The sequence below is a fragment of the Tasmannia lanceolata genome, unplaced genomic scaffold (assembly GCF_043159265.1).
Source record: "Tasmannia lanceolata isolate RefF3 unplaced genomic scaffold, GAP_Taslan_0.1 ptg000019l, whole genome shotgun sequence".
Lineage (NCBI taxonomy): Eukaryota > Viridiplantae > Streptophyta > Magnoliopsida > Canellales > Winteraceae > Tasmannia > Tasmannia lanceolata.
This window is the reverse complement of record NW_027518696.1, coordinates 18279286-18299062: the sequence shown is the minus strand read 5'-3', so window position 1 is coordinate 18299062 and position 19777 is coordinate 18279286. Positions and strand designations below refer to the sequence as shown.

Sequence of the window (19777 nt, the reverse complement as noted above, 5' to 3'; positions counted from 1 at the left end):
ATAATAATAATAAGAGGAAAATGATTGTGAGCTTGAAGCTCATATAGCTTATATGAGCTTGAGGGCCCAAACACATGTGAGCCCTTGAGGGCCCAAACACATGTGAGCCCACATTGTTAGGATGATCCAAAACATTCATTTGAAAGGCCCATCCAAAAGTGGAGGGCAAAATGGACAGACACCGTTTACCACAAATCTGCGCATTTTTGCCCTTCGTTTTTGGAGTTGTTAGGATGATCCAATGGAGCTGATTTTTGGTACACACCCTATCTATGATGGGGCCTTGTAAATGAATGGTTTGGATCACCACAAAAAATGTGGGACCCATGTGTTTGGGCCCTCAAGCTCATATAAGCTATATGAGCTTCAAGCTCACAATCATTTTCCTCTAATAATAATAATAATAATCATAAAATGGTGGGAAGCCGATCTTTGGTTTAGTAGCTCATACATTTTGTCCTCACCTTGTTCAATCAAAATTGTGCAGCTATTGGGCCCTCCCTTGGTTTAGCAGCTCATACATTGCCATGATCAAATAATTCTATCCATCTGAGGCCTTGCAAAATGAAATAAAGCAAAAATAAAAGAGAAAGGGAATAACCATTTGATGGGCAAAAAAACTACAGAATCGTCGGATAATAGTGAGTTTAGAATCATTGGAAGATGATTGGTCCTCATGATCAATTGGACCATCCAGATCTTAGTATGATGAGACCAATGAGCTGACTTGGGAGACACTGTATGCTCATTCTCCTTGTTTTTTAAGTAATCTGATACGCACCATGGACTGCATTTTCCTTCTTCACTAAGGTAACAACGGAGTGAATTATAAGTATACTTCTTAAAGTTTATTTTAACAAATGGATAATGCTATAAAGAAGATCAGATTTATGATTTCTTCCTAATGATCATCCTCAGGGCCCACATTTTCCACTTGCAAGCAATCGGGTTCGTTCATTGGCCGGTGAACAAATGTTCGGATCGGGTCCGCGATCAGACGGTCAATACCAGTTCAATCCGATCTTAATGCCCCACCTTGATCTGAAATCGGTTCAGATGTATGTAGGGCTAAGATCGTTTTGTAAATAAAGATTGTAACATCTTTCATTAGTTAAAAGAAATCGCCAAGTGATTCTGACCATTGATTTGATGGGTCCCATGTTGATTCAAAGATCACATTGACAAGATTGAGGCCTGCAAAGAATCAATGGCTTAAATACATTTTTTTCACCACCCTTGATCAAGGGTATTATAGATCACCCAATTAGAGTGGGATTAGAAAGACAAACTCATCTTGAATGAAAAACACCATGACTCCGTGCTCACGCTTGATCAAAGGTCTAGAATCATCAGATGAAGGTGGGACCAAGGGCAATAGGCCGGCCTTGTATTATCCAACAGTATTCATCTACACAATCACCGTACACGTGGCAGTGGGTGGTCAATGCCCTAATTATAACAAATAAACAAGGGAAGCGTTATATTTGCCCCCTTTTCTTCCCTGAAACAGCCCATTCTTGTGTATGTATGGCTATTGTTTTACATTAGGGCTGTCCCTGGGAAGAAAAGGGCCCGATTATATCATTTCCCAAAAACAAAGCTACTTATATTGGCACTACGATGTTTTAATATTTGCACCAACCCATCTTGTCTTTTATTATTTAAACAGTTGTCAAAGGTTATTACGGTTCCCAAAAACCTCTCAGAAAGTCAGAAGCCAATTAAAATAGCCAAGACAATCTGAATTCGCACAATTATAAAAAATTGTAGTGCCAATATCAGTATCCAATCTTTCAAAAAGGCAAACACTTCTTCTAAAACGGGATCCCATTCAGAAAATAAAAACAACATAAAAATGACCTTTGATTTTGTCATTTCCTCTTGATTTTACTCATTTGGTGGGATGTGAGCTCAGGTACTTGTCTCCCTGCCCACGTGTCAAATCAAAAGAAGTTGTCTTTTTTTCCAAACGGAATCCCGTCTTGCTAGCAGCCCTCAAAAAACGTTACTCATTAATTAAGTCAGAAAACTTTTCGCCCCACTGTAGTATAATCCACCCCCTGTAACGTGAATTGTGGAGCAGGACTTTAACACTTTTTGACTTTAAATCAACGTTAAAGGAGGGTGTATTATCGTAAAGTAGGAGCGAAAATTCGAACAGGTTCTTGTCTTCCTGCTCAGGTGTCAAATCAAAAGACGTTGTCTTTTTTCCCAAACGGAATCCCGTCTTGCTAGCAGCCCTAAAAAAACGTTACTCATTAATTAAGTTAGAAAACTTTTCGCCCCCCGGTAGTATAATACACACCCTGCAACGTGAATTGTGGAGCAGGACTTTAGCACTTTTTGACTTTAAATCAACGTTAAAAGGAGGGTGTATTATCCTAAAGTAGGAGCGAAAATTCGAAAAGAGTCTTCTCGTATTTAATTAAATCTCCCCCTTTCTTTGCAGTTTCTTTGCAGTTTCATTCATAGTTATTCACTACAAAATTCATTACAAATAACTTTTGTTAACTCCACCTCCGTTTCGTAAAACACAAAGAAATACATAAAACACAATCTCTGAGCTTTGTTCTTCATTTTTTTTCCATGGCGGGGCTCTACGCCCCTTTTAGGGCGGCTCAGCCCTCACATCAAACCTTCACCTCAAAGCTTCTTCTTCTTCTAACACTTCTTCCTCTAACCCTAGCTGCTTTTGCTTTTATCCTTCAATGGCGTGGGGGTTTAAATGATCCCTCCTCTCGTTGGCCTTCAGATAATCATCAATTCCCTGGAATGGGAAATAGTCCTTTAAGTACTCAATCTCATTCCTCCTCTTCTTCTTCCTCTTCATCTTCTTCTGATTGTTTGGAAATTCTAGGTCGAAGCTCTTCCCCTTCTTTCCCTTATTATAAGGGTTGGAAGTTCGATTTCAATTCCGATCTGCACCCTAGGGTAAGGTTCTAGCTATTCTTTTTTGTAATTTGTTTCGTTTTTTAGGGTTTTCTCTTTTGAATTTTGATCTCATCTCTTTTGGATTGGAGCTGGTCGATCTTTATTTGGATCGGGGACTTTGGGGGATTAGGGTTCTGTTTAGAAATGTTGACATCTGATGTTTTTATGTGCTTATATTGCTTGTTTAGGTTTTTTTTTTTTTTTTTTTTTTCTTTTTTCTCAATTGTAGTTTCCCATGGATTGGGAGTTTTAAAATGGGATTTGGAGATTTGGGTTCTGTTTAGAAATGCTTGACGGTTTTTATTTCATTTAGTACATTTTTTTTTTGTCACTTGAATTTTATTGATTTTTTTTTTTTGAAATGATTGAAAATTATTTAATTAGAGATAATTATATACTATTTTTTGAAATTTTATTTTATTTAGTACATTTTTTTATCATTTGGATTTTATTAGAGATAATTATATACTGTTTTGTGACATTTGAATTTCATATTATTTTTTCCCTCTATCTATATTGTTGTTCTTGTTTGCTTCTGGTTGGATTTTACATGTATTGGTGTGAGAATGCATTTGAGTTCTGTTTAGAGATGTTTTATGAGGTCCGCGTGAGCTTATGTTTTTTATCTGACTTTATTTTCTTTGTATGGTGGTTTAGCTTTCTATTTTGTTTGCAATGATGGTGTATCTTGTCTCGGCTTCATCTCTATCGTGTCAATGTGGATTTCTGTACAGGTTGGAGTGGATTGAGGACATGATATTTGTGTTCTTCCTTGAAATACTCTGTTTGTGTTTTTTTATTATCTTAGTTTATATTCTCTGTTAGTTTTTCTTGTTTGTAACTTTCACATATTTGGCCTGAACCAGCATAGTAATGATGAATGGCTATTTGTGAATGTTTTATTCCCTGTTTTGTTTTGGGTTGGTCGATATCTTCTCATTTAAATCTGTTGCTACATTTTCTTCATGGTTAAGAGTATTTATAAATTTTGTCCTGGGGCTTGTTATATTTCTCAATCCATTTTCAGGCAAAGGTGTCTCCTCAAAAGACAGTTCATGTGTTATCTGTTTTCCAATAAAAAACCCTGAAAGCATATTTAGTTATTCGAGCTTAACCATGCTTCATGATTGTTTATAAACATCATATATGCTAATTTTCATGGTTTTCTTCCTGCATGACAAGTCTGCTAATGTTCCTGGTGACTAACTGTGATTCTAACACACAGATATGTATTACGACAAGTACTTCAGCTAGTTTGGAACAGATTCTACCGTGGATCTTTTACCATAAGTCCATTGGTGTTGCCACCTTCTTTTTATTCGTTGAAGGGAAGGCTGCGTCTTCTAATGTATCTGCAGTCCTGGAAGCCATTCATGTGAGTTGTTTTTTAGGCTTTGTTTTCCGCGTTTCTTTCTCAAGAGCTTGTTATACAAATTTTTCTTTTTGTGTTTCTTTAGCTCCATCTTTTGGTGTTCTGAATAAGGTCCCCCTTTTCAGCTCCATCTTTTGGTGTTCTGAATAAGTTATTGGTTCTAAAATTCTTTGGCAGGGAGTGAAAGTAATATATAGAACCAGAGAGCTAGAGGAGAAACAGGCCAAAAGGTGTGTTCACTCTGTGACTTTGGTGGTGGATCTTGTTTGCTAAAGAAACTAGCCTGAGAGCAGTTTTAAGTTCTTTCTCTTAGCTTACAAAGATTTTCAGTAGACATAGAATGCATATTCAAATATTTTGAACATTGGACACCCAGAATTCTTACATCTCTAGACTCGGTTCGAACAATGCCTTCTGAAATATTTGTAGTTCTGCGTTTAAAATCTTAGAATATCCATGTACGTAGACAGAATTACATTATAAAAATATTAACCATAATTAATATTCTAAAGAACAATTGAAAATGTAGATTTATTACCTAGGTTGCCATGGTTACTCAGTTATTCACTAAAATTTATTAACAGTGTTGTTGTTGCCTAGATTGCAGAATTCTTGTTTGAGCTTCAGTACTTCATGTTTCATATGAATACATGCTTTTCAATCTTCAGAAGTTATGGTGCAAACTCAGGCGTTGACGTGTTATTCCGGAGAACTTTTAAGAGCTAGATGGATCAATCTTCAAGTAAAGTAGCACATTCAATCCAAAAATCTGATTAAGCATTGGATATGAATGCAAATCGTGTTAGGGTTTTAGTTAATTATTATTTTTTTTGAAAAGAAAAGGGGTTTCACTTAATTAGTTAACCATTGAGATAATTCAACAATAAGATTGAAATCTGATACCAAACATTCTTTGCGGTAACAATTCACACACACAAAAAAAAACAATATATAAATATAAGCAGCAAGTATTGAAGGTCTGTCTACACATTTAAAACTAAGGAAATATAAGCTCTAGGGCCAAAACATAACCGCTTATCAGTGGAAGTAGTCTTAAGAATGAAATAGACGCAAAGTTAGAAGGCCAAAGGGTTTCGGTGAGTCAAAATTAGATCAAATGGGCTGGAAAAAACAATTCAAGGAGATTTTACCCAGAAGGTAAGCACACTGCTTTTGGATCTCGTGTAAAGGAGTCCCAAGACATGTGGTGGAGAAGCTGGAAAGCCTGATCAATCCAAGGAAACAACAGTCATCACCAATATCTCAAGCCAGGGGGGTAATAGGGTAGGAAGATGCACGTGTGCAGCCTGTGCAATGAGATCAGTGGTAAGGTAAATAAATCTGCAGCAAGATGATGAAAAATTGAGAAAAACCAGTGAGACAACCCCGCAAACAGCAAGGTGCAGAGGAAAATCATGAAAACAATGAGAATGAGGGAAAGAAGGGGCTGTATGTGTCGAACAGTCCCTAAACAACACTCCTATAGACTGCGGGGACGTCAGGAGAGAAGACAAGAAGGTAGGAAGGCGGACGGAAAGTAAAGGGGAGAAGGTGATTGGTGATTGGGACCATCCTATGGTCCAAATTTTAATTTTTAGGTGTCTTGTAAGTCCCTTAAGTTATAGGAGTACCATAGTCTTCTCCCATAAAAATCAATTTTCTTTTGTGAGATGAGTGTAATAAATTGGCACCACATGTATTACGGGAATTTTAAGTGGGGAACAAGTGTTTTTAGTCATTAAAGGGTATTTTAGTATAAAAGTGCTAAAAATTGGGAAATGTTATCAGCACTACTGTATTTTGATGAGGGCACTCCTCACCTTATTAAAAGTACGGTATGGCCCCCACCATAGGATGATCCAAACCGTCCATTAGATGGGCCGCAGCCTAAATAGGTTGTGCCCCAAAAATCATTTCCATTGGTTGATTCTTAACCCTCTGATCTGAATGTTAGAGGGTTGATCCTAACCCTCTATAAATCGGAGGGTTAGGATCAACCTATGGAAATTATTTTTGGGGCACAACCTATTTAGGATGTGGCCCATCTAATGGATGGTTGGGATCATCCTATGGTGCGGGCCATACCGTACTTTTAATAAAGTGAGGAGTGCCCTCATCAAAATACAGTAGTGTTGATAACATTTCCCTAAGAATTTTGTTTAGGTTTTTAGAACTTCCTGGTTCATTTCATTTTTTATTTCTATTGTTAGCCTCATGACATCGTTTTTTTTTTTTGAAAATTGTAGCAAATTTCATTAAACAGAAAAGATCGACGTGGTCGATACAAGAGCAAAAAACAACAAAGCAATAAAGGAAAATGCTCAACTCAACTCAACTAAGCCTTTGTCCCAAACTAGTTGGGGTCGGCTATTGAATCCTTTAGAAAATTTTCATGAAGAAGGTGAAAAGATCTACCCGGCTCAAATTGACTAAGTCTAATCCTGACACTAGTTGGTTCCATTTCATGGATCATTTTCTTCCATTCTATCCTATCCAAGGTCATGTTCTCTGTTATGTTCCTAGCCCTCAAGTCTTTCCTTACTGTTTCTACCCACGTTGTTTTCGGTTTGCCCCTACCTCTTTTTACTCCATCAACTTGGCACGAGTCACTTCTTCTCACTGGTGCATCTAAAGGCCTACGTTGGATATGCCCAAACCATCTTAAGCGGCGCTCTCTCATCTTCTCCTCAATTGGTGCCACCCCCAGCTTTTTATGGATGTCTTCCAATAAAGGAAAATAGAACAAGGAAAAGGACTCAAGGCAGCAGTGAATCAAATAGAGCCAACAAATCCCTGGGAACCCTAGACTATCTGCCACCTTATTGGCTGAACTACGGACATGATGGAATACTAGAGATAAAGATCTCATCCAATCAAGCATCTCATCAAACAATCTATCAAAACTCCAAGGGGGTTTTTGCGATCCTTTGAGCCACTGGATTACATTTAGAGAGTCCCCGTCTACCATCACATTATGAAGGCAGTCTCTTACCACTAACTTCAAGCCTTGGTATACTTCACGGGCTTGCTTCCGTAGCATCCGCCTCCCCAATAGGACCCAAGAAAGCCCACAACACTTCCCCTAATTCATTTCTTAGGACACCCCCACCTCGGCTAGACCGGGATTTCCCAAGCTTGAGCCAACAAAGTTGAGAATTTCCGCACTATAGCAAACTTCACTCTATTTCTCTCACAGGTCATAGGCAGATACAAATGGAAACCGGGGGAGGGACTTTACCCATGAAATTGTAAGTTCTATTATCTTTACGAACAAGAAGGCGGGCTGCTTAGAAAGACCTTTGAACACTTGCATTTCTTCTCTTCCATAACACCCATATTGTAGCTTGGAAGAATATATTCTAAAGAATTTTACCTTTTTTCTTCCACGGAGTCGGCGACCATTCTTGTAGGAGGTCAATGAGTTTCGCAGGGAAGACCCAACTCATGCCAAATCTACTCAACAATTTGCACCAAATCTCCCTAGCAACTTTGCAATGAATGAGAAGGTGTATTATATTTTCCCCAGCCTCTAAGCAGGGAGAATAATGGTCAATGATGGGAATCTTCCTTTTGCAAAGGAAATCTACTATCTGTATCCTCTTGCGGAGCGCCACCCATCCGAAGGTACCCACTCTAGGTGGAGCTTGGAATGTCCACACTCTTGCTACCTTGGAGGACACTGGTTAGGCTCTAGTTTATGGTAGAATGGCTTAATTGAGAAATTGCCAGATGTATTCCAGACCCAAACCCGTTTGTCTTTCCCATCTTGTTTTATGTAGCCCTCTTCAAGTAATTATAAAAGTCTAGCAATGGATGGAAGTTCTCTATCAAAGAAATTCCATCTGAACAGAGGCTTTTGAGGCTTCTAGATTACACGCTCCTGTACTTTCTCCATATTATCCTTTACAAGGCCATCCTTGCTCATTGCAATGATAAATAAATTCGGAAACAATTCTTTTAGAGTCTGAGCACTATTTGTCTACCTAGAATTAGATTCTCTCCCCAGAATAGACCCTATATCTAATACCATCTTCAAACAAGAAATAGACCCAGAATAGACCCCTATCTAGCCTCAAGGCACTTTTCTTTTAATAATAATAATAATAATAATAATAATAATATTGATAATGGATGATGAATGCTATGTAATTATGAATGCTATGGAATGATGAAGGAATAAAGATTTGAAGTTTTTGTTTCCTTGGGTGGATGTGATGTATACTCTTTGCAAAGGTGCGATGCCTTGATCTTTCCTTAGTTGAGAAGCCTCAAGATTGCTACCGTGATTCTAGCATAATCTTCTTCATCTTTGGTGAGATGCAAAGGAAAAATCTTGGTAGGATGCCTTGATATAAGTATCTTGTTTCCCATGTAATCTCTATTTTCTTCTTTTTTTTCTCTTTTCTTGGTTTCTTCCACACAAACAATCTGCTCGAGAACCGAAAATATTCACTTCCCTTGCCGAAAACCTACAAGTTTCTCTCCTTATTGCGGGGGGCTTTGCACGAAAATCTCCAAGCCTCTCCACGTAGGGTCTTCACATTGGTATTTATAGGAGAGGTTACGTAATACGTACCAACCCACCAATAGGATATAAAACCTCTCAAGTCATTAACTCGAATGACTTATGTGATAGGTGGGCTATGTATAACCTATAAAAGTGAGACTAAAGGTAAGTTGGTGTGAGCCCTTGGTGATCTTGACAACCCGGCATCTAGGCTCCCAAAATAGAAACAAACTAAAAATTTTAAGTGTCTAAAAAATAGAAACTAGCCTAAATGTCCAAAATTGTTACTAATAAAAAATGATAGCATAAGCATAAATACAATCATTAAAAAAAAAGCATAAATACACACTTAGAAACCATCACATAAGCAAGACAACCATCCATAATTGTTTTCAAACATTGAACACCTAGTGACATGCACTGATGCACATGTTTGATAATGTAAGCATAAATACACACTTAGAAACCATCACATAAGCAAGACAACCATCCATAATTGTTTTCAAACATTGAACACCTAGTGACATGCGCTGATGCACATGTCTGATAATGTAGTACATACTAAATCTCGCATGAAATTCATATAAATATTTATACATAATACATGCACCATGCAATTTGTATAAATACAATTATGTAATACCTATTGATATAGTATTCCACTACTACACTTACGATTTTGGTTTATGCATTTCGGTCATTTCTGTTTCGTTTCAGTGGGGATGGAAATGGAAACATGTTGGCCGTTTCGTGTCGGTTTCAGTAGAAATTTAAAACCATGGGGATACCCTGAACTTTTGACTTGATAATTGGTATGAAGGAGGCACTTGCCTTGTATGAGTTTGGCTTGTTGTATTGTTGGCCTACTTAAAAGACATTGTTTCCCTTACTCTTTATTGCTGTTACTATAGGTTTTGTACAAGCAAATTCCATTGAATTAAGTTGTGATGAGCTAAAAAGTCGACTGAAAGAAGTCTTGGTGTGCATTTTCATACCAGCTCATGCTGTCGTTTCCTTCCTTAGAAACTTACCATTTAGTGGATTCATTGCATTTGGGATAATTGTTTGTAGAGTAGTGTTTTGTTCCATGTGATGCTGGAGCTCGCCCTTTCCTATCTGTAATATTCGAGGTTTGAAGAAGAGAAAATAGAAGGGAAGAAGTAAGAAGTGAAAATGAAAATTAGGGGTTTCTTTTGTTTTTAAAGGTAAATAGGGATATTTTTAGAATTCTTAAATGGTGTGTATATTTGGGGTTTTGAATAACTCAAGTGAAAGGAAGTGGGACCTATCACGTGAGCCTTGAAAAGGGTTGAAATATGTTAACTTGCATTTTGGGTTAACAAGTTGTGACTTTGGTGGAGAATACAAGTTCCAGCTTTTCTTCCAAGATGGGCCCCACCATAGTTACCACAAGCTTCCTCTCAAGGTCAAAAGCTTGCTTCAGAAACTAAAATTTTCTTGCTTTAAAAATTTAGGAGAAGCGCACTTCCTATTTAGGCGATTATTGTTTTTGTGATGGAGTGTTTTTATCCTTGAAATTAATCTTATGTGAAATTTTCTTCAAAAAAACTTATCCTGATTGCTAAGGGTAATTTTGCATTATAGTTTAAAATCAGACCTTTGTGACTGAAATTCAAAATTGTAAGATTATAAATCCCTAAAACATGTAACCCGATCAACCGTGAAGCTATGATACCCAAATATGGATACGGCTGGACATGGGAACAAAGATATGACTCGGCATTTTCTAAAATGTAGGACCCAAATATATGGATGGGAGTGTCCCACGTCATGAAATACGACACGACATCTATAGGGAAACTGGGATTGAACCTAGGACCTCAAGGTTGAGAAACAAAGCCTCAACCAATTGACCTATAGCCCCAACCCCTTATTTGGATAGGGTTCATGTTTTCTTTTCTTCTGGGTAACAAAGTCTTATCTATTGTAAGAATGAGTCTTAGTTATACTTTGCTTAGAGATATATTTGAGTTTAGACCGAGTCGAAATTGAGATTGTGTCTCATTATAATAACTGACTCCCATGGGATATGCCAATGTTTAGTGAGAGTAATCCACTAGTTACTGGCAATAGTGAGAGTATGTTTATTTGCATAATTGCTAGCGAAGTAGTGATAGTGAGAATGTAAATATCTTAAAACTTAAGGAGATTTAACTTAGGCGATGGAAGTAATAATAATGGGAATGTAAATATCTTAAAACTTAAGTAGATTTAACTTAGGCGATGGAAGTAATAATAATATAAAATAAAAGTTGTAAGACTCACATATTCAAAGTTATAATGGTAAATATAAGATGCTAAGATGCAAAGAACATGGTAGTTAATTTAAATAGAGGCATACATTTGAAAGCAGGAGTATCAATGAAGTATCTGCCTATTGTGTCGTGTCAGACAGTACTCTGGGCCTTTAGAAGTATCCAACTATCATAGTCGTGAAGTCCTCCGGAACTTGTTACCCTACCCTACATTCACCCTCCTTTCATCAATTATCGTAACCTTATCTCTTCCTATATGGGTTTCCAATGACGCTTCTGGCATGCTTCAGGCTCACCTCCCATGATTCTTTGCACCAACTTCCTCTTCTTTGATCCATTGGCTCGCTTTCTCTATCTTCTCTGATCTTCTTTTTCCATTTTTTTCCCTTGATTTCCCCCCTATTCTCTTGAATTTCATGATAAGGGCATTTTGATTATTTCCATAACAACAAAAATGAGAGCTTTAGTTCGAAAATCAAAGAGGTATATCAGCCGCTAACTGGAATTTAGGCAATAATGAATTAATAAATGAGCATAATGAATGTAAACAATGGAAAACCAGATATGGATTGAGTTATCATATAACTTCTAACATACTGGTCATCAGAATATCGGATGGGGTGTAATGGGGATTTTGGTGTCTGATATTAATTTGACCCTTTACCTACGGGAAATTCATGAGTATCTGTCATTTATCAGCTCAATGTATAAGTGTATTGGCTATATCAGCATGGATTGACTGATACGGCTTTCATATCTACTTGGCATCATCTTGCTTTTTGAGTTTTTTTTTGTTTTGCCTAAAAATGTAAGCTGGACTTCATTTTTCTCCTTTTTTTTAGTTTTCTTCTTCTTTTCTTTGAGGCAGAGTTATTTGACAAAATTCCATCAAGATCTACTTGAATCAAGCATAAAAAACATGATTTAAAGCAAATCAGTGGATCAAAGGCATATTAAAAGAATTTGGGATGTTGAAAACCGAGAGATATACAATCTCTCAAAACAGGATCAAACTCGATGTGCAGCCAATGACAAGATGAGATTGAAGAAAATCAAACACACAAACAAAAAAACACAAGATTTATGTGGTTCGGTAGCGTGCATGCATCCACGGAAGAAAGGAGTTTCAATATTTCGATTTGGGTTACAAACTATCTTTTCTTCCTTTCCTCTCAACCAATAAAATGCCCAAAACGCTCTTGGACCTGTAACCCCAATATGCGACCTATTATATTAATCCCATTGCGTCATTAATTACCGAAATACCCTCAACTCGCATGTATGTCACGCACATTAATCTGCTGGGGTGATGTATCACCACTAGAATACAAGACATCGACACAACAGGGTATCCCTCCATTTGAGCTAAAAGACCTAAGATTTTCCCCTTCTTTGTTTTGAATTCGTTCTAGAACATATTAAATATGCATGATTCATTTACTATGCATATGCTTTTGGCAATAATTGAAAAGATTTGGTGGTTGTTAATGTAGAAATATAGAGAAGGAAGAAAGAGGGAAAGAGGAGATTATATCAAAAAAAGAGGGAAAGAAGAGAGATTTCATCTAATAGGGTTGTGTGTTCTACAAGTACAACACACCCTCCCCTCATCGTACCCCGACCCCAACCAAATTAGCCTACCCTCATCGTACCACGTACTAGGCTACCATCGTTCCCCATTCCCGTTCCCGTTCCCGTACCGCACACCGGAACGAACCGTGTTCTAGGTAACATTGGAAGGGGCTGGTTGTGCCTCGCATTTAGCCTTGATTTCTTTTGACACAAGCTTTAGACTTCCATATTTAACCTTCTCCGATCTTCCAATTGCTAGACCAACAATCTGTAAGTAACCACCAAATGTAAATCTGCCATGGACCCAGCTTCAATAAACCATTCATGGGTTCAGTTATTTTATTAGTTTATTTTGCATTAACAATAAACCAACAGGTATGAAGTCATTTCTTCAATATCAGTTATCCTGATCATAGCTGCTTAAATGGCATTAACAATTCCTTGTGTGTTATTGCTTTTAGTGTTTTTGAGGTTTTTTGACTGATTTTTTCTGGTGCATTTGTTATTTTATTAGTATATTTTGTGTTTTTTTTTGGTTTTTGCTGTTTTTACTACCTTACTTTTTTTGTCCATGTTAGTATCTAATTTGTCACTAATTTTTTTTTTGAATGATTCTAATTTGTCACTAAAGTGCAAAATTTCCATCTTTAATCAGTCATATACATAGTTGTAAATTCCATTTCGGTCGCCATTTCGTTTTGGCCACCGAAACGAAATTTCGATGGGATTTCGGTCATTTCGGTCGAAACTTTTCGTTCACACAAAAAATATATTAAAAAATATGAGAAAAATCCAAAAAAATAAAAAATCAATAGAAAAAGATGAAAAACTAATAAATAGTCCAAAATATGTGTCATAAAAGGCATATTCATTACTTAAACACATAAAGTCTTGCACAAGTCCAACTGATAGTCTGATACATAGAAAAACATAAAAAAAAGAGATATATGAAAGTGAAACATAGACAATAGCTAATAGCAACAATTCTCAGTCATCATAACCCGGATGATCATACTCAATGTCTTCTTCGTCGTCGTCATCGTCGTCATCACCACCTGGACTACCAGTAGGGACATCTTCTTCAAGAGGCATGAGAAAGTCGTCGTCGTCGTCGTCGTCCCCGGCCCCAACCACAACAGTAGGTGCTTCAAGATTTTCCCACCCAATGTCTTCCGGCGTGAATATGACATCTTCTTCTTCTGCAACCCAATCCATCATGACATCCAGATGGTCTATGCTCAAAGGGTCACTAATGGTAGATGATTTTTTCAACAAGTCCCTGAAAAGGAAAACATTAAGTTTAATGTCAAAGGTTAAACTTAAAAGCTTAAAGTGATGAGGTGAGAGTTGAAAATATTATATTACGTTGTATACCTTTCTTGAAACTTAAGATTGTAATGGACAAACACCAAGTCATCTAATCTCTGGTGCACCAACCTATTTCTCTTTGCAGAGTGAATGTGTTCGAAGGTGCTCCAATTCCTTTCACACCCAGTCGCACTGCAAGTCTGACTGAGGATTCTGATCGCAAAAGTCTGTAATTCTTCCACGTCACCTCCGAATAGATTCCACCATGCAACTGTAAAGTAACAAATAGTAAAGCATTATTTGTTGAGAAACTGAAAGTTAAAATGAATTATACTTAATTAAGCAAACAACTCAAATATACCTGGTCCCAACTTCGTTCGGTTGCGGATTGCAAGCTTCATTCCAAACATACCCTTAGCCTCTCGATAATCCTCAATCTGATTGGTGATGAGGTCTTGTGTAGCTTCATCAGTTACCAGTCGAGTGATGCATGCCAACAAGCCTTTGATTACTTCACTGTGCCTAGAGAAGGTATGAGTGAAAAAGAGAGCAGGGTTAAGAAAATATCCTGCTGCATGGAGGGGACTCTGGAGTTGCCTATCCCATATTTGGTCGATGATCCTCCAGATGGGCATGTAATCTGATTTTCTCTTCAACCTCTCCTTGATGTTCTCTTTGGCCTTATCCATGGCCTCATATAGGTAACCCATCGCCGGTTTGTCCTATCGATCTACCAAACGCAACACTCTCACTAAAGGCTCGCTGATATTTAGAATGTACTTGCATTGGTCCCAAAAAGATTTATCCAACACAGTACTAACTACCCCTTCACTCAGTGGGTGTTGGACAAACCTACTATTATTATACTCATCAGACACAAACATCTGCTGAAGTGCTTTCCGATTCAACACCAGACTTTGTATGCTAATGAAAGTTGTAGCAAATCCGGTTGCAGCAGGGCGGCACAACTCCTTCCCACCTATGAACTTCTTCCTCATCAAATTCAAGAGGCTTCCATGGTTGTAGATGAACTTTGTAATCGTTCGAGCCCTCTCAATTGTGGTTGCTATGTGAGGAAATACAGTCGGTTTGCACAGATGCTCCAAGATGAGATCTAAGCAATGAGCTGCGCACGGAGTCCAGAAGAATGTACTCAACGCGGCTTCTAGTCTTTTCCCAGCAGCTTTGTAACTTGGCTCACTTTCAGTTACAAATTGCACCACATATTCCGGATTCACCTCTCCGAGAATCTTTTCAAAGATATTGTATAATTCATCGGCATTCTTCACTATGCCAGATGCATCAACGGATTTGAGGAATATGACTCCTTTAGTGCAGTACACCAAAAAGTTGATTAGGGAACGTTATATGGTGTTTGTCCATCCATCTGCCATAATGCTACAGCCAGTGTATCTCCATGACATCTTAATCTCCTCCAAGTAGTTGTTTACCTCATCCACTGTATTCTTCAAAATGGAACCCCTTAAAGCATGATAAGTAGGTGCCTTATAACCCGAACCCACGGCATTCACAGCATCAAACATAGGTTGCCAGAAAGGTGAATTGGCAACGTTGAAAGGGAGATTGGCATCATAGCAAAGCATGCCAACCGCCATGTCTGCTCTATCCACTGTTTCGTTGGTTGTCAAAGCACTTTGAATGCTTGGCTGGGCTCCAGGGGTTGTTCGTGGTACAAAGAAATTCCTGATCCCTACTGTGATTCTCTTTTTCTTCCTTTTTGTACCACTCGGTTCTACAAGAACTTCCTTATCCCTTCGTTGAGGCAATGGTGTGCCAATGTCTTCATCCTGCTCTTCTTCTTCGTCTGGTGTGCCATAAAAACCTCAAACCTCTGCTCTGGATAGGCTAATCCTAGCCCTTTCTTTTCTCTTTGCATCTAAAAGTTGCTTCATTCGATATTTTACATCTTCAATCACTTTTTTGCATGATGCTACTTCACCAGGAACAGCCGCTAAATGTTCTTTCAAGCAGGTTATACCTCCACCCGATATGACTTTGCCACAAAATATGCAAGTTACTTTATTTTTTTGACCCGGAACTAATGTACCGTAAGCCCATGCCGGGTCATCCGATCTAGCGGGTGCCGAACCAATAGAGGATGCTCCTGCAGAAGGTCCCGAGCCCGACCCACTCATTCTGAAATGAAGTAGAAGAAGGGGGAAAATGAATTAGAAGAAAGAAAATTGAAACAAATTACAAAAAAATGAAGTAGAAGGGAACAAATGAAGTAAGAAATAAAAGAAAGGAAATGGAAAGAAATAAAGAGAACCTTGAGGTTGAACTTGATTTGAAGAGAATAAGATAATATTAGCCTTCCCTCACTTGAAATTTGTAGGGTAACTTGTAAGCATTCACTTGAAATTTGTAGTGTAACTTGTAATTTGCAAGTCTTAGGAAATAGTTCTTATAGTTATAAGTTGAAGGTAGGCCTTCCCTTTGCTTCAAAATGGACTTGGATTGAGTTAAAGAAGAGTGTAGATTTGTAGGAAATTTATTAGAATAGATAGTGTAAGTGAAAGTAGAAAAGATAAGGAGAATCACTTATGTGAAGGTGGAGGAGAAGAAGGTAGGGGAAATGCTATTTATAGAGTTTTTTATTGTTTGTGCAAGTAAAAATGACTAGAATACCCTTCCTAACAGCTATAAACGGTCACATTTGGAGGCTAAAATGGTCAAAAACCCAAAAGAGCCGTTACAGGGGCATTGATGTAACTTCTGCAAACAACAGTCAAACTAGCCGTTATAGCCAATTTCGGACGAAATTCAAAATTTCGTCCATTTCGGACGAAACGAAATTTTGATTTCTTTGTTCTCTTTGTGTAACATAAATTGTGTAGATGTGTTAATGTATTATGTACTGATATTGTTCATTTGTTTCTTCATTTTAGTTCAAGTAGTAGCAAAAACTTGACTGTGGAGCAAACAGAACGGGCCTTTAAAGGCTGTCCAACACTGTAGAAACATCACAAATGGCATTGAAGTGGTCATCATACCATAGCTACATGTTGAACAACCAACAAACTATGCCAATATGCGGTCGAAATGCAACATATTAGTGTTTTTTGGACCTTGAGCGATAAAAGATATTATCGCTGAAAAATCCACTGTCATGCGATGCATATCGTTTTGGAGCTTGGCCGATACACTTATCGATACAGATTTTTAAATCCTTGGTGGCCATTAGGCTTAAAGTCTGAAACAATTTGTATACTGAATAAATCAACAAACAAACATTTGTTAGTGTAAAGCTCCCAAGCATGGATGACGAGCCACATGTTGATTCAATGTAGATTGTCTAAGCCCTGAGCTTATGTGGTACTTGGTATGTACCTGTAATCAATGTGAGACTAACCACAAATAATAACGAAAAATGTAACTATTAACATAAAATAAACATAGACAAGCTTAACAAGTTTAATCTCTTTGTTTTGTGTGGACTTTCAAAAGTTTTACTTGGTTTGACAAGGCACTGTTGACCCAAAACCAAAAATGAGTGTATTGATGGTCTTATAGCTCTTTGATTCTCTGATTACCTACTTCTGAGCAAGCGTGATTTGCTCAAATTCATTTGTTGGATGAAGAAAGAGTCCCATCCTGGACAGTGATTCCCCTTTTGATCAAATTCTGTGTCCAATTTCATATTTCAAAAGTTGTCAATGAGTTGGCGAATAGTTTAGCTACTAATGGATTTAACTTGATTAATATACCAGTGTCCTTGTTTCAATTTAATCCTGCAGAATTGCACAACACACCCAGCATAATATTTTTCACGGACTCATGTTTAATACTTTAAAAAATGGATTATTTTAATTTTTTATGCATCATAATTTTTTATGGCACTAGAAATTTGTCATTAACTAGATCACTGATGCACGGGATGACTGTTCTTCCGCCACTCATTCATCTGAAAACATCTTCCAAATCTGGCAAGAATTTTATAAATAGGATTGCAGTCTAACTAAAGCCAAATTACAGTAGTTGTTACCATGAACTTTTATGCATGTGCTGAGATGTTCATTTGTCGTTTTTCTGGATCTGTAGCCGAATCTGGAATGAGACCTGGCTTTCAAGCTTCTTTTACAAGCCGTGCAATTATGAGCTCTTTGTCAAACAATCGCTTAATATGGAGATGGCTATTGTCATGGCACGGGTATGAATAATTCTGTTATCGTTCAAACATTCAATTGTTTTCTTGATATACGACAATAATTCTGTTATCATTGCCAGCAAGCGTTTAAGTTTCTTGTCCTCATAGTTTGATAGTGTAGGGGAAATTTGTTTAATTTTGATGTTTGGTTCATAACTCTTTTTGGATAGAGCTATTCCGCCAGGATTGTCTTAACCCTGATATGAAATATGGGTTTATACAATTCTTCAGAGCTGTTTAATAATTTTGTTATAGTATTCAAATATTGCATTGTAGTTATCCTACCTTTGAAACATAAATTTAGGATGTCACTTGTTTCGCAGGATGCAGGCATGGAATGGATCATCCATCTTGACACTGATGAGCTAATACATCCAGCTGGTGCTCAGGAATACTCTTTAAGGCAATTGCTCTTGGATGTTCCTAGCAATGTTGATATGGTTATTTTTCCAAATTATGTGAGAGAAACAGCTATTTCTTTTACTTGAGAACTTTTTGGCATTTAGCAGGTCCAGTGACATGTTTTCTGTTTCAGGAGAGTAGTATTGAGCGAGATGATATAAAAGAACCATTTAGTGAGGTAAATGATCTCTCATTCTGTTTTCTCATTCACTTTTATGTTAAAGAATCATAATTATTAAATGGTTGTTATTGTGTAAATTGCTTCCCTATTTATGTTCCCCTTCATAACCACCATTATAGTGACAACTATTCATACATCTTGAATTGTTAGAATGATGTCTACTTGACAACATCAGGGTGTAGCGCACTAAGTTATCTTGGTTTGAGATTTTTCTTAATGGGAGAAATCTTGTTTCATCTTTCTAAATTGCAGTGTTCCACTCTCCTCATAACGAAGGTCGTAACCACTTTCAGTATTTAACATTTATTTTAGCCCAAAGATCCTGAAAGATCTCCTCAGCCGTTTAGTTAACAATACCAAATTTTGGATCCTAAGATCTTTTAATTCCAAGCTCTACGGCACTCTTAAGTTTACATATGTGGGGACATTTAACCGAATGAAATTTCTTGAAGGGTGGATAATCATGCTAGAGAAAGTTCCTTGAATTTTCCATTTTTCTCGGTCATTGTATTAGGAATTTCAATGTTAAAGAAACTAAGTTGGAATATTGGCCAAAGTCGTCATCAATAGAGTTACTCAAGCAGGAAAATAGAGGTGTTCCCCGTCAATCTTTTTGATTTTAGATTCCATCTGCTCCACTATCTGGCCCTAGTCATGGTTGCTAAGGCCCCACCTTCTTAAGAGGGGGCCCAAAATAGTAAATACCTTGTGTAGAACCAGGGTTGGGGGGAGGGGGGGGGATGGGATCTGACATCACAAAATTGAGCCATAGATGCCAGGATTTCCTTATTACTAGCATTATTCGTCTAATTGAGGACTAACTTTGTTGATCCTTTTTTTTAAATATTAACTTTGTTGATCCTTAGACCAGTAAATGCAATCAAAACATTGATGTATTTATGTTGATTCTTAGAAGCTCTAAATAATAGTATCATCAACACATTTAAGATGGGAAACCACTAAAACACCATGGGCCATTCCTAGTCCATGAAAAAAAGCCCACCTCTGAGGCCCGCCTAAAGAGATATCCGATTGATTCTACCTCTATAGTTAAAAACAA

The 19777-nt window shown here is 37.5% G+C and overlaps 1 protein-coding gene across 1 annotated transcript in view; it reads left to right on the top strand.

Annotated features, from left to right (window-relative positions):
• Window positions 1-2488: 2488 nt before the first annotated feature.
• The window catches only part of LOC143852633 (glycosyltransferase-like protein), a 28125-nt gene continuing 10836 nt past the window's right edge, over window positions 2489-19777 (top strand). Inside the window, exons 1-6 of the mRNA XM_077362116.1 lie at window positions 2489-2931; window positions 4157-4306; window positions 4481-4533; window positions 18029-18137; window positions 18458-18592; window positions 18670-18714. Coding sequence (XP_077218231.1) covers window positions 2587-2931; window positions 4157-4306; window positions 4481-4533; window positions 18029-18137; window positions 18458-18592; window positions 18670-18714 — 837 coding nt within the window. The 5' untranslated portion in view covers window positions 2489-2586. The remainder of the gene's footprint in view (window positions 2932-4156; window positions 4307-4480; window positions 4534-18028; window positions 18138-18457; window positions 18593-18669; window positions 18715-19777) is intronic.